At 40.0% G+C, this 13,234-nt stretch overlaps 1 protein-coding gene across 2 annotated transcripts; it reads left to right on the top strand.

The window, feature by feature from the left end:
• Positions 1–4,067: 4,067 nt before the first annotated feature.
• LOC124202107 (BDNF/NT-3 growth factors receptor-like) lies at positions 4,068–13,062 on the top strand. Of its 2 annotated transcripts, none has more exons than XM_046598381.1 (17): positions 4,068–4,575; positions 8,923–8,997; positions 9,071–9,142; positions 9,236–9,304; positions 9,386–9,585; positions 9,727–9,824; positions 9,982–10,150; positions 10,221–10,391; positions 10,481–10,755; positions 10,829–10,986; positions 11,069–11,387; positions 11,572–11,750; positions 11,889–12,066; positions 12,151–12,264; positions 12,342–12,500; positions 12,614–12,649; positions 12,707–13,062. In XM_046598381.1, the coding sequence occupies exons 1-17, from the start codon at positions 4,340–4,342 to the stop codon at positions 12,866–12,868; spliced, it is 2,670 nt and encodes an 889-aa protein (XP_046454337.1). In that variant the 5' UTR covers positions 4,068–4,339; the 3' UTR covers positions 12,869–13,062. The 2 variants fall into 2 exon arrangements, with proteins under 2 accessions (XP_046454337.1, XP_046454346.1); XM_046598390.1 differs by lacking the exon at positions 4,068–4,575 and adding an exon at positions 8,388–8,646.
• Positions 13,063–13,234: the final 172 nt, after the last annotated feature.

The raw sequence follows: 13,234 nt of genomic DNA, 5'->3' as shown, positions 1-13,234 counted from the left end.
TGCCACTCAGAGTAGTAGACGACAAGCAATCAACTTATCAAGTCAAGCATGATTGACATGATTGATTGAGGGCCAATGACTTGAATGCCCTCTATCGAGAATCATGAACTATAAGCCATTCTCGCCATCTGTTGAAAACACCGACACTAACCTTTTCACACCCGCACACCGTAGGAAAAAGAAAAAAAAACCTTTGGATATAAATAAATTTGGATAATAAAAAAAAAGGAAAAGAGGAATCAAACATGCAACACAACACACATACATACATGCAATTGTATAATTTTTCCCGATTTTAATAATGAGGCTAGAGATTTGAAAACAAAAAAACAGTGTCTTAAAGTTATATAGTATATCACCGCCTAAAGAGTTTAAGAACTGAACAAGTAGTTCACACTTGGGTATTGATTATCCGGCTGTGTTATTTTTATGTGTCCACAACTAGTTCGTAGTTCCTCCCCAGCGAACTATAGCAATCATCATCAAAGGGTGTATGGTAACAAGTTCAGTGCTTCTGTTGACATGTCCTGTTGATTGGTTATTGCATTTTGTTTTATGAGCTCGGCTATTGCTGTGTTATTTTTTTGGATATACTATTCGAACCGTAATACCGTACCCCCATCCATCTAGAAATTAACTCAACAAATTATTAAAGCATTTTTTGGGGTTTAGTTATAGATAGAACGCAGTTTCTCAGGGCCCATTATAGGGCATATAATCAAGTTATTGGATTGCAATCATCTTTATTCTTAACTGAGGACCGCAGAAATATTTTTCATTAGGCCTGCGCTTGAGTGTTAAAATTGCGCTGAACATTTAGAGCTGTGCATTTCTCCTTCTAATAAAAAAAAATCTAATTTTGAAACTATGTCGGCTTCCGTCCCGCAGCAACCTCGCAGCATATATTATTTTTTTATCTTGCGCAGTTCGTGACTTGTCATCGGCTACTGAATTAATGTCACCGCAGATTATTGATGAACATTGCATTTATACGTCGCGTCTTTATCGTGATTTTACTGCCTTACAACGTCTAGCCAACTATTTAAAAAACCTTCCGCTGTTATTAAACTGCGTCTAAGCCAGAAGTGACTTTTAATGAAGTTGTGTGTGGTATGCGAAACCACACATGTACTGACAATGCTTCGGTTAAAACTGCGGATGTTGCAAAATCACGTTTGATTGAGATTCAGCTATTCCCGGCGGATATTCTCGTCTTCGCTCCGATAAGACGTCTTACACGACCACTCTATGTTTCTCACCATATATATAACGCTCTGCACTTCCAGCATCTGAGAGGTTGCGTCTATATATAGTCATCCCAAAGGGATTTATACACAATACGTGTCATTGCAGCATGGCGCAGATATCACTTGGTCCTCACGTTCTCTTGCCTCATAAGTCATATAAGAAAAGAAGTTCTCGCAACACATATATGAAGTGTATACGCGTACACAAAAGATCGACATGAAGCGTTGGTGTACAGTTATAGACAGCAACATACTGCCGAGGGTATTACATCCCAGAGTACATAACTGTATGATATTAATTTAATCCAATCTAGTCAGATTCTATGATCTAATTGAACGCAGTTAGTCGCATTGCATGATCGTGAGCGTATAATTTTTATCGCTGTACTCTTAGAGCGGTTTCAACGAAATAAAAAAAGAGTTCATTTAGTAGACTCGTCGTAACGTATTATTGATTGTCTGCTCGGCCGATCTCAGCTGGGAGCCAACAATCGAATGATGGATGAACAATGCAGTCATAATAATAAAACATACGTCGCAATTATATTTTTCTTGGCCACTCGACTTTTGTCCGCACTGCTCTTCGTTTGAACGTTCTCCAGCTCCACGGTTGTCAGGTAATAACTGCGTTGTTTGGAGTGTGAAATGTCATAGAGATTATCACGTTTTGCTTCGTTTGATGAGTGCTAGCTGGGTTCGCTGTAGCTGACCCTTTTCCTATTGATCTGTTTGTACTGCGATGGAAACTTACACGGTCCTGCATTTTCTTCTTATAATGAATTCATAACGAAGAATCCTCGTCTAGACAAAAGCAAAATGTTCCCCTGTGAAATATCCAGATGATGAAGTTAATAAGTTTTTCCTTATTATAGGATGACCTAATGCGACTGGAGTCTCATTGGTACCATATTTGTACCCATTTTACCACAAATTAAAAACATTTATATATAGGCGAAAATGGGACATTTCAATTGGATAAATGTGTTTTCCTTCCGGACTTCCGGCATTGCGAATCAAAGTTGTAAATACGGATGTCTTAATTTCTTTTTTTTCGGCTTCTTCTTTTTTCCCCCACCGCACTCTGTCTGTTGCAACTTGTAATCGTACACGTTTAAGGTTATTTATAGGTGGCCCAAGGTAATTTTAGAATGTCTTGTACTTGTTTACACTGGACGTGAAAGTTCCGTGTTGATGTTTACTGACAATAAGCTGGCAACCTCTGGTCCTCACCCCATCCACAGTGTGTCGCTTATTATTTGTTGTAAAACTAAACAATAATGTATTTAGTGAAATTCACTTGGGCTTGAGTAAAAAGTGACCCAGCAGCAACAGACCCAAAAGCAGTTGTTTCATCTCTCATCTCATCACACTTTATCGGTGTTTTATCAAAACATATCGACTGCATTTTTCATCATAGGCAGCATCACAGCAAGACAAAAACATCAATCCTTCTGGCAGCTGTCGCTCGCTGTTTAAACATGCATGGCTAAAAGGAAATACAGACTATTTTTGTTGTGCGCTCGCTATATACTGCGCCTCTCTGCACTGTACCTATGCGTCATAATACGAGTTCAAATATGCGTGTGACTTGGTGGAAGCTGATTTTTTAAAAGGGTGCTACTTCTAACCTTTCGATTACATTCACGTGTATATTTTTCTCGACATCAAAAGAATTTCTTGAGAAATCAATAGGGCTCCATGTGAAGGCGACAAAGAGAATCAACGGGAAAAAAAAACAAAACAATATATGCGCCACCCCCACCTGTCACCGAGCCCAAAATGGTACGTATACACATGTAAGCCGTGGAGAAATCAGCGAAAATAAAATCAAACAAAATAAACAAAATAAACCGTATAGTAAAAAGTATCCGGATTTTTTTTTTTTAATATTTTACAGATTTATTGGGAAATTCTTCACAGCGCACAAAGAAAATTCCTTTCCGCTGTGGTTTCGTTATATGCTTTCCATAATGAATCTCGTATAGATGAATATACAAGAACGAAGCCATTCGTGCTATTTGCAAAATTAATCATATCTTCGTGCTCCTATACATCAGTAACTCATCTATAGTTCAGAAAGGGCAATGTATACAATCTACCCCCCAAGAGCAAATTAGTTTCTTTGTACAAAATTTTATCTAGGCCCATCTATATATTCCCAGCTTTTTTTTGGGGGGGGGGGGGGAAGTAAAATAGCGTTGTCTCTCTCTACCGGGAACATAAAATGAGAAATTGAACGAGAGACTAAAATATGAGAAGCGAGCGCAGCTTCTTTTTATAACCTTTCTTGGAATATAGGCCTACAGCCCAGCAGACCAAAACGAAATCAAATCAAAAGGAGGAAACGATGAATTCGTTGAATCAACTGAGTGGGCAAAGTTGAATCCGTTCGGTTCAACTTGTAAAGTTAACGAGCAGGTTCCACTCCCTCCTGCACAATTGGACATTCTACCAGAAATTTCTTAATAAATCATAAAAAGGATATATGCATTGTCCTCTTCCGCGGAAATACCAATTGGACGGTGTATCTCCGCATCAGCTACTTACTGGAAGCTGTATTATTATTTTCCGTTAGTTTATAAGTCGGCTGCTGTCTTTCTGGGAGCGTATAACTAACACTCAGATAAATGTGCCTTCACTCGTTAAACAACATCTATTATAAAATGTTTAAGCATACAATAAATGATTTGCGAAGGAAAGCGGAGGACGATGTATGGAGGCTCATCTCTCCTCCGTGTTTGCAGCAGCACGCAAAAAACTCAGCAGTGCGCAAGTTTGGAGCGCATGCAATATGAAGGGCAGCCGGCTCCGTTTCTCAACACTCAGTTGGCTTCTACCAACTTTCCGGTGCGCTTCCGATTCATTAATCGTGAGCGTGTCTCGATCGAAAGATCACCGAGGCTAAACTTCTGCTTTATCATAGTATAAATCACCATTTTCATTTTCATTTGAAAAAACTTGGTTATACTTTAAGAATTTAATCAATCAATTATATATCTCTGTGCTTGTTGGCTTTGAGGGAAAGACATTTGCCGCTTCAATTCCGACCGTTGCGCATTCAAAACGATCTGTGACAAGGAAATCAAAGCGCGATGTCGGCCAGGTGTTTCTTCGGAGTCTTCTTGTTCGTCTTCCTGACGATAGGAATCATTTGGGCCGAATCGGACCCCCTTCCATCCGATTGGGAAGAAGACATCCCCCAGCCGAGATGCGGATTGTGTCGTTGTGAAGAAAGTAATTTCATCCAGTGCAACGAAAAGGACACACTGGAAGACATTTCTCACATTCGAGTTCCAGTTGACTATAACAGAAACAGCTTCCTATTCATGTAAGTAGTAGCTATCGATCGCAAGGATAATTTTGGAAAAAAGTAGCAACGTAAATAAAAACCCAATTATATAGGTAAGACAATTTAATTTGAGTTCTCCAGTTCTCCTCCTTATCAAAACAAATAAGCCGAATAAAAAAAAGGTATTGGGTTTTGAAAGAAAATTGCGCAATTTTGTTCCAAAACAGCGCAATTATGCCTTTCTTCTCCATTTTCTCCAGCACTTATCTTGTGAGCTAAGAAGCCAAAATGTAGTACCGACTTTCCCGCCAAAGGTTCGCAATGGGGCGTTTGTGTACAACGCAGTTTTCATAATAACAAACGCTGTAAAAAAAGCGTTGCTACCTTTGACTGTGGCCAAATGTGAAGCAATCAATTCCTAGCTTTCAATAAAATAGTGTATCCTGGTGACACGACGACGAATCCAAAGAGACAAACGGAAAAATACAATAGGCTTGTTTGACAGTGATTTACACGGAATGTAACCCAAACAAGTAACCGAAGAAAGCGGGCGTTGCCCTGTCAACGCCTGAAAGGAAAGTGCAGTAATAGTTATTGTCTAATATTTTTTGAGCTCGGTCGAAGCGCTCAAGCACGGCTTTATAATACGTGTGACGCAGTTGAAACGGTGTGGTGCGGATATATAAAATCAAAGAGGAACGCACTTCATTCCATCGGTAATTCCACCCGAATCAAAGAGAAAGAATGAAGGTATTCTCTCTCGCACTATAGCTCTCACAAAATATAGCAAAAATAATTAATCACGACGAAACAAGCGTGTTTTTTATAGCAGGGTGTTATACTATCCAAACGGACATTCCACGTCATAATAAACGTTGGAGTCTTCCGTGCGACCGTAGCGCTTTCCACAATATTTACAGAGCAGCTTAATCAGAATACTTATAATTCAAAATGAAAACAGCCATAACTAGAAACGTAAGGTCATAAATCTGAATATGGACACCTGATCGTGCCGGTTATTTCTGATGAATTTCTTGTTCATTAGTTCTCCTTCTCGGAGCGTACCACGTCTATGCTAATTGGTATAGGTCGTGCTCCATCACGAACCAGCGTACTAATTAATGTCCTAATCAACCAATGAATCCTGATCGATGGATCGATGCTGCCCTCTGTCTTACAGCATCAGAGTGATGTATGAACAGCAGAATGATTGTTTTATTGTTTTATTTTTTTCTTTTAAAAGAAAGCATTAGCTACTGCTGTGTGTAACTAACCTTAACTGACCATGGCGCTACTACGGATATCCTATTCCCGTATATACTATGCAATGTCCAATTATTATTTCCAAAAATAAATGTCGGTCTCGTATTGCTTTCCCGTTGAGTAGGCATCTAGATTGAAGACGTCAGTCGTCATCACGTATTGGAACCGGATTTAACTTTGTCTATGTATAAAAGGCCGTAGGGGATGACTTTTTGTGTCATCTTCGTTCATGTACGTGCTTTCTGATTTTATCGATTGATAAACATGGAGGTGTATATAGTTCACGATGACGTCCGTGCAAGCCTTAACTTTTACTTAACAATTGGAGCTGTCAAACAATGGGGTCGATAAAAATCGCGTACGCAAATATCAAGCTCACAAGTCTCGGGTGGCTACGGTTGTTTTGTTTTTTTATTATTCAATTTACGCCACCGTATATTTTAAAAGGACTAATCCTTTGCATTCATCAAACAAATGTTTTGTTGCGCTGGCCTAAGGCACTGAGCTTCTTAGCTCGGATGAAGGTGAAGCTACAGAAATGCCAGCACATGACGTACGTATATGATGTAAAAACGCTTGTTGCTTTGATTTTACGAGAAAAGTCTTGGCATGAAAACAAGCTTCTCTCTATTCGTATAGCAGGGATTTTTCATGCCAAATAACACTTCTTCGATTTGCAATATTGGTATACGTGATGCGGAAATATGCATAATTACCCACAAAAGATTCGGGTGGAAAAAAACTTTTTCCGAAGAATGAACATAGTCACACAAAGAAGTTTTCAGGCTCTTGAGGACTCTTACTGGTAGCATTCATGGGGAACCTTTTGATTAGATTTGAGTTCGTTTTGTACAGCAGGCCTATACTAGACTTCATGGTATCCTATAGTCAACCAGCCATTTATGTTTTTTTTTTCTCTCCAATTGGAGCAGTGACAGTGTCAAAGGACCCATTTGGAAATATTCGTACCCAATCACTTGGATATTTGATTTCGGGGCCCATCGATCGGAGTGCTGTGACGCATTCGGTACAAGTCGACGCCGGGAGGGGGTGACGCGAGCACTAATATAGCCTCAAATTCACTCTTTCGACTGCGTCTTATCGAATGGAAATATAGCGCTTCGATATAGCTCCTCTAATCATATTAACTTCTTGTCCTGACGCATATAGCCCACTCAGATAATTGAAGTATAGGCCGGAGCACGAAATAATGCGACTGCGGCATTTCTACCATGCAGCTTACGTAGCCCCTATACATAATTCAGGATTCGCAACTCACTTTCTTGGAATGGCTAATGTCGAGTCTTTTAAATTGCGATTATTGTTCCAAAACAATTGTCCAGTCTCTATATAATCGGAATAGAGTTCAGCGCGCGGATTAGATTTCAAAATCCTTCCAAGGATCGAATAACCCCTTTAAATTTTTAGCGCTCAAGGGCATTACACTTTTGTTTTTGTTAAGGCGAATAATTCGATATGGGCTACAAATAGTTCTTTCATTCGAGATTAATCTGCGAGTGTTCTAGTATGGCATCTTGCGACTTGACATTTCAAGAATGTTAAATCACATAAGTCACATCGTAGCTGCAAGTCTTGACCATCTATCTCTAATTTAAATTCGGGAATTCACGGGAATTCCGGGAAATGGTTGGCTGTGTATTATTAAAGTGTGTGAACCAAGGAATGCAATTAGCCAATTATTAACATATTCCGATTCAGTCACCGGGAGATGCATGCATGGAGAGTTGGAAAAATTGCTTTGCATGTGCTCTCGTTCATACCTGAACACGTATAATCAAGACTTGCCCATATCGCCAGTCATATATAGTACAACCTGTTAACACAAGATGTCAACCCTGAAATTATCTGAGCGGAATAAGGTAATTTTTGCCTGAATAATTAGTCATTGGGGTCAAATGAATAAAGCTTCTACAAATTGTGTGTCTTGGGAGGAAACTGATTTTCGCAAACAATAATTAGTTTTCCTTAATAGCCAAGTTTGTGCATTGTGTAATGATTTGGAAACTCACATCCTTTACATTAATAGGCTAGTTGCCAGCAGTTGCCCAGTGGCATTAGAAACAGGAGAGCTTACATCAGCACTCTCGTTTTAAGTTGTCATTTAAGTGCGGCACTTATTCTTTTATTACATTTGAGAAAGAAGACTAGGTATAGCGACTGCTGGCGTGTTTGGAGACTATATCGTGTTCCGATCACAGAACAAATGTCAACGCCTTGTCAAGTGCCGTATACTTGCTGTGTTATCCAAAACGGGGACAGTTGTGTCTTTCTTTGCTCAAGTAACTGCTGTAAGTCGAATCATTTGGCACGTATAAAAGTGAATTCGGAATCAACAAGGCACATTTTCCTTTGACAGATGAATCTCAGCTTCCGGTCAAGGGAAAAGTAGAGTGCTGGTCGTTCCCCAAGTAACTCTCGTGCGTGCGCCCTGATGCTCGAAGCGTATGGGAGGTTCAACGTCGCCACCCTATACAAATCGGTGCTGTAGATATGCACTGCTGAAATACATATATATACTGTCGAGGGAAACACATATAAACCCACGACGATCAATCATTCGCTAGCGCTAGGAGAGCGGATGCGGTCGTCGCGGGAACAGTGATCCCAACTTCCCATAAATATAACTATGGAAACGAAATTTTCAAACCTGATTACAGTGTTGACGACGATTTTCGTCGCCGATTTGATTAGGGAAACGTCTAGTTCGATTTGCAAACTGTGTTGGTGCAGTAGCGCGTCGATTACTTGCGAAGAAGCCAATAGTTCGTTGTCACGTTTTTACAGCGAAGAATCGGATGAGATACAACTGTTAAATGTCACTTACATGTAAGTTAATTTAGAGTGAATTTTTTTGTCATGCATCATCCGCATCACTTGGGTTTTATTCTGATTTCGAAAATTACATGATGCATGCCTCACGTGTGTTCATTTCCATGATATTGTTTCACAATATCATTTTCTTGATTTATGTGTGAAGCTTTATTATTATTATCACCACCAAAAGTGCTTTGCTGTAGAACCAATCAATAAGTCTAAGTGGTTCGCGGGCTCTGTTTTCACTCACACATACTACATATTGCGCGTTTTCTTCCTGTATTTCAGATACATTCAAAATCAGACAAATCTGACGTCTCTCGAGAAATCTTCTTTGAAACCCTTCAGTCAACTCATAGAATTGTGAGCCAAAAAAAAATGTTATTATGCTGTACTCGTTATTTTTAACCTTATCATTTTTCTTTATTAAATGAAGAACGATCATCGATTGCGGTCTTCGTTTCATAAGTTCAGATGCTTTTGAAGGCAACCCATTACTGAAGAAATTGTAAGTTATTTTTTTGTTTTAATACTAAGATGTGATAGGGATACTTATTGGGCAGACAAATGAGAATAATCTGATTATCTTTTTATTCAAAAGAAATTTTCAAAACAATCAGCTCACCGTGGTACCGTGGACATTGTTCGTTTCCTTGAACAACCCTGAAATGTAAGTCGCTCTAATTATTTAGAACAAAAGGAGAATTTCTCAAAAGTCAAAGATTTGGTTTTCTATAAATGTTTCCAATAGAAATTTGATCAAAAACCCATTGAGTTGCGTCTGCGAAAATAAGTGGATCTTGGAAACCGCCCGGAATTCCGCGGAATCTAAAACAACCCCGTACGTGGCGGGATGGCCCCGAATCAAATCATTTTCTCTTCAAAGTTTTATTTGTATCGATTCCGGGGGCAGCAGTCATTCACTACTAGAATACACTTTCGACGAATGCGGTAAGTGCTTCTGGTTTTACTTTTGTGCTTATTCATTTTGGCCTAATGCCTCCCAACTCCCATCCACCTGATGTTAGTAGACGTATAACTAATCTTACTATACCTAATTCCCTTCTATACAAAACATTGGCTGTATGTTAGATGTACCGGAAATCTTTATGAACAAAAGCGATATTCAACTCAACGAAAAAGAATCACTCGCCATCGTATGTGCAGCTGCAGGGAAACCTTCTCCCAAGGTACTGCAGGGTTTTTGTGTGTACACGCTATAGATCCTATTTACTATATAAATAGAGTCCGACCTTTATATATACTATACATTAAAAGCGCCACGTGCTTGAGATTTCTTTCTTTTTTATTCTTTTAGTCAAATGCTTATTCATTCTGATTTTATAGGTTGCATGGAACACTAGCCGACTTGTTTCCAAGGTTAATCTCGTCGGCTCTGGATTGCAACAGGCGTTGACTATAGAAAACGTTCGAGGTGACGATATGGGTAGTATTACCTGCTCGGCGGAAAATGCAGTCGGAAAAGTATCGCGTAACTTCTCTCTAACCGTGAATTGTAAGCGGCCGTCAGTTATATATTCACACAGCTCGGCATTCTTTTAAATGTGATTGTTTATCTTTTCAAGCGGCACCCATTATTGTCAAGTTTGAGATCCGCCAAGGTTTCTACTGGTGTATCGATTACGAAATTAAAGGATATCCAACACCCAATCGAACGTGGTTCTTCAATGGAGCGAAGCTCCTTTACTCCAACGATATTACAGACGTGTTTCACATTCCGAGCGAAAGGCTAAAAGGTGACCAGCAAACGGATACATCAAACGATTGTCCTTGTTTGCTCCACGCAATCATTGGCTATATACTAACGTAACTGTATCTCGCTCAGGTTCTCTGGAATTTACAAGCACTAGTCTCAATCGACAAGGGCACTACACTTTATCCGTTTCCAATGTTTACGGAACAGCCAATCAAACTCTGAAAGTCAACTTTCATCAACAGTTTGCCGACTTTCACCCGGGAATTCCCGGATTAGTCCATCCAATGCAGCTACCCCCTAACTTGCCTCTACCATCGTCAATCGATCGTTCACATTCAAACGTCAAGCCTAAAGAACCGCCGCCTTCATCAGCGGGAGAAATTGAAGAAACTCATTTCCTTTCGGTTGACACATTAATTAATCGAATATGTTCATTCACACATGAATCTTAAGTTTTAAAAAATGGATCGTTTTTAGGTTCAGATTGCCATGGCGACCATCGCTTTGGTGGTAGGCCTGACCGTGACTGGATTCCTAATCGTCTGGGCTAAAGTTCGTCCGTGCAAGAAAATGACGTCCGACAATCAAAGCAGTCGCTACAGTAAAATGTTCTGCCTGCTTCACTTTTTCCACGGGTAAATAATAAGATTCCTTCAATTTCATCTTGCAAAAAATCTTTCCCATCATAATTCGGAATAATTGCGTTCAACGGTTTAGGCCTCGTAACGCGACAGAAGAAAACAGTCCAATGTCTGCCACGGTTTTCAGAAGAGACACGATCCCCATTCACGCGACCATGGCCGAAAATCCTCACTACGAAGCCCATCACTTCCCGTCCAATAGCGATTCAAAAGAGGATCGGGACCAAGTCTCCATGCCACTGCTCGTCTTGGACAGGAAACCGGAATACAAAGTCATTTCGTCGTCCTGTTTGCATTCGCTCAAAGACTTGGGAGAAGGTGTTTTCGGCAAAGTTCACTTGTCGACTTACTCCTCGTCGTCGCAAGACCAGGAAGCCGGAAAGTTTCTCGTCGCTGTAAGTTGTTGCTGTTATTATTATTCCATTTTCTTAAGAAAAATGACAAGCCCAACATGAGTAACATTGTAAGATCGAGTAAAAGGTTTGATAAGGGAAATAGGCCGGTCTATTTCTGTCTTAATCGGAAAATCTTGTGCGCATTCAACTTTTTTTTAAACACAAAAGTTTGTCGATGCAACAGGTGAAAATTCTCAAGTTTTGCGGAGAAGAATCGGCCAAAGATTTCGACCGTGAAGCGTCGCTATTGACCCAGCTGACTCACAAAAACATTGTCCAATTTCACGGAGCCTGCGTCGACGAAAAACCCTGGAAAATGGTCTTCGAGTACATGGAAAACGGAGATTTGAACCAGTTTTTGAGGTAATATTCCGGTTCTATATTTTAAACCCACGTACGCCCTGTCCTTCGGCTATCCAAACGCATTTTATAAGATGTTCGATAGTCTAATGTCGTGGATCAATATTTATTCGTATGCTGTACGTCTTTGACTGCAAACAGAGTCCGGGGACCCGACGCCCACCTCTTGGAAGCCCGTCACGACCCAACTTGTATAAATATTTCTGGTCGCCATACCGAAGACGACGGCCCCATGGATCCACCGCAGAAGCTTAGCTTGCTTATTTTGCTCCAAATGGCCAGAGATATTTCACAAGGGATGGAATATCTCGCGTCGATGGTAATAACATTTTAATATATAAACGCATCGTATTGGCAAACGTTTAAATAAGTGATGAGAGGCTCGATCCAATTTGATTCACAGCACTACGTCCACAGAGATTTGGCGACGCGCAATTGCTTAGTGGGTAAGAATTTAGTGGTCAAAATAGGCGACTTTGGTATGTCCAGGGATATTTACAGCTCCGACTACTATCGGGTAAGTGCGGGATCGCACCCTGAAGAAAGAATGAGAAAAATTACAGCTTGTCAAAGTGAAAAATTGATATTTCCAAGGTTGGTGGACACACTTTACTTCCAGTCCGGTGGATGCCTCCAGAGAGTGTTATGTACCGCAAATTCACGTCCGAGTCGGACGTCTGGTCATTTGGAGTGGTGCTCTGGGAAATCTTCTCCTTTGGCAAACAGCCCTGGTACGGCTATTCCAATCAAGAGGTATAATGCGCTCAACCTGTTTGACTCGTGTCGTCATAGTAGCTTAGCCTTTTTTTAACGTGTTAACATCCGTTACATGGCAAGTATTTATTTTTTCAATTTTTCATCAACAGGTCATACAGCTAGTCACAGGAGGCCAAGTACTTCCAGTAAGTGATATTTTTATTTTACATCGTTCAGTTCAGAATGTCATCAATTTTTTGCAGTGTCCTCTTGCCACTCCTCCCGATGCGTATCAATTGATGTTGAATTGCTGGCAAACACAACCCAATCAGCGGAGCACGATGAAAGCGGTCAATGAACGTTTAGTCGAGTTGTGTTCACCTTGTGTCAAAAATTCTACCCTCTATTTGAACGTCATAGAGTAGGAGTCGGACGAGTCCATCAAACATTTTTAATTAATAGCCAAGGACCACAATTTAAAGTTCATACTCCTCTCAAGTCTCAGTCAATCCCCGAATCTAACCCTACTTCATATAAACGGTATTATTTTTAAAAATTGTATTTTATTGTCCTCTATTTATTTGTGAATATGAATACAAGTAAAATGGCATTATTCTCACCTAAAGTTTTCTTTTTCTTCTTACATCCATTGATTTTAGAAGTGTTTTATTTGTGAACGCTAGATGGCAGCTCGAGTAAATTTGTATTGAAAATTTTTGTTTTCGAATTCTGAACCCGCTGAACCATTGGGTATTACGTATAAATATATGCGTCTTAATATGCGCGATAAA

This window comes from Daphnia pulex, chromosome 2, assembly GCF_021134715.1.
Source record: "Daphnia pulex isolate KAP4 chromosome 2, ASM2113471v1".
In the NCBI taxonomy this organism is placed as follows: domain Eukaryota; kingdom Metazoa; phylum Arthropoda; class Branchiopoda; order Diplostraca; family Daphniidae; genus Daphnia; species Daphnia pulex.
This window is presented reverse-complemented; position numbering and strand designations above follow the sequence as displayed.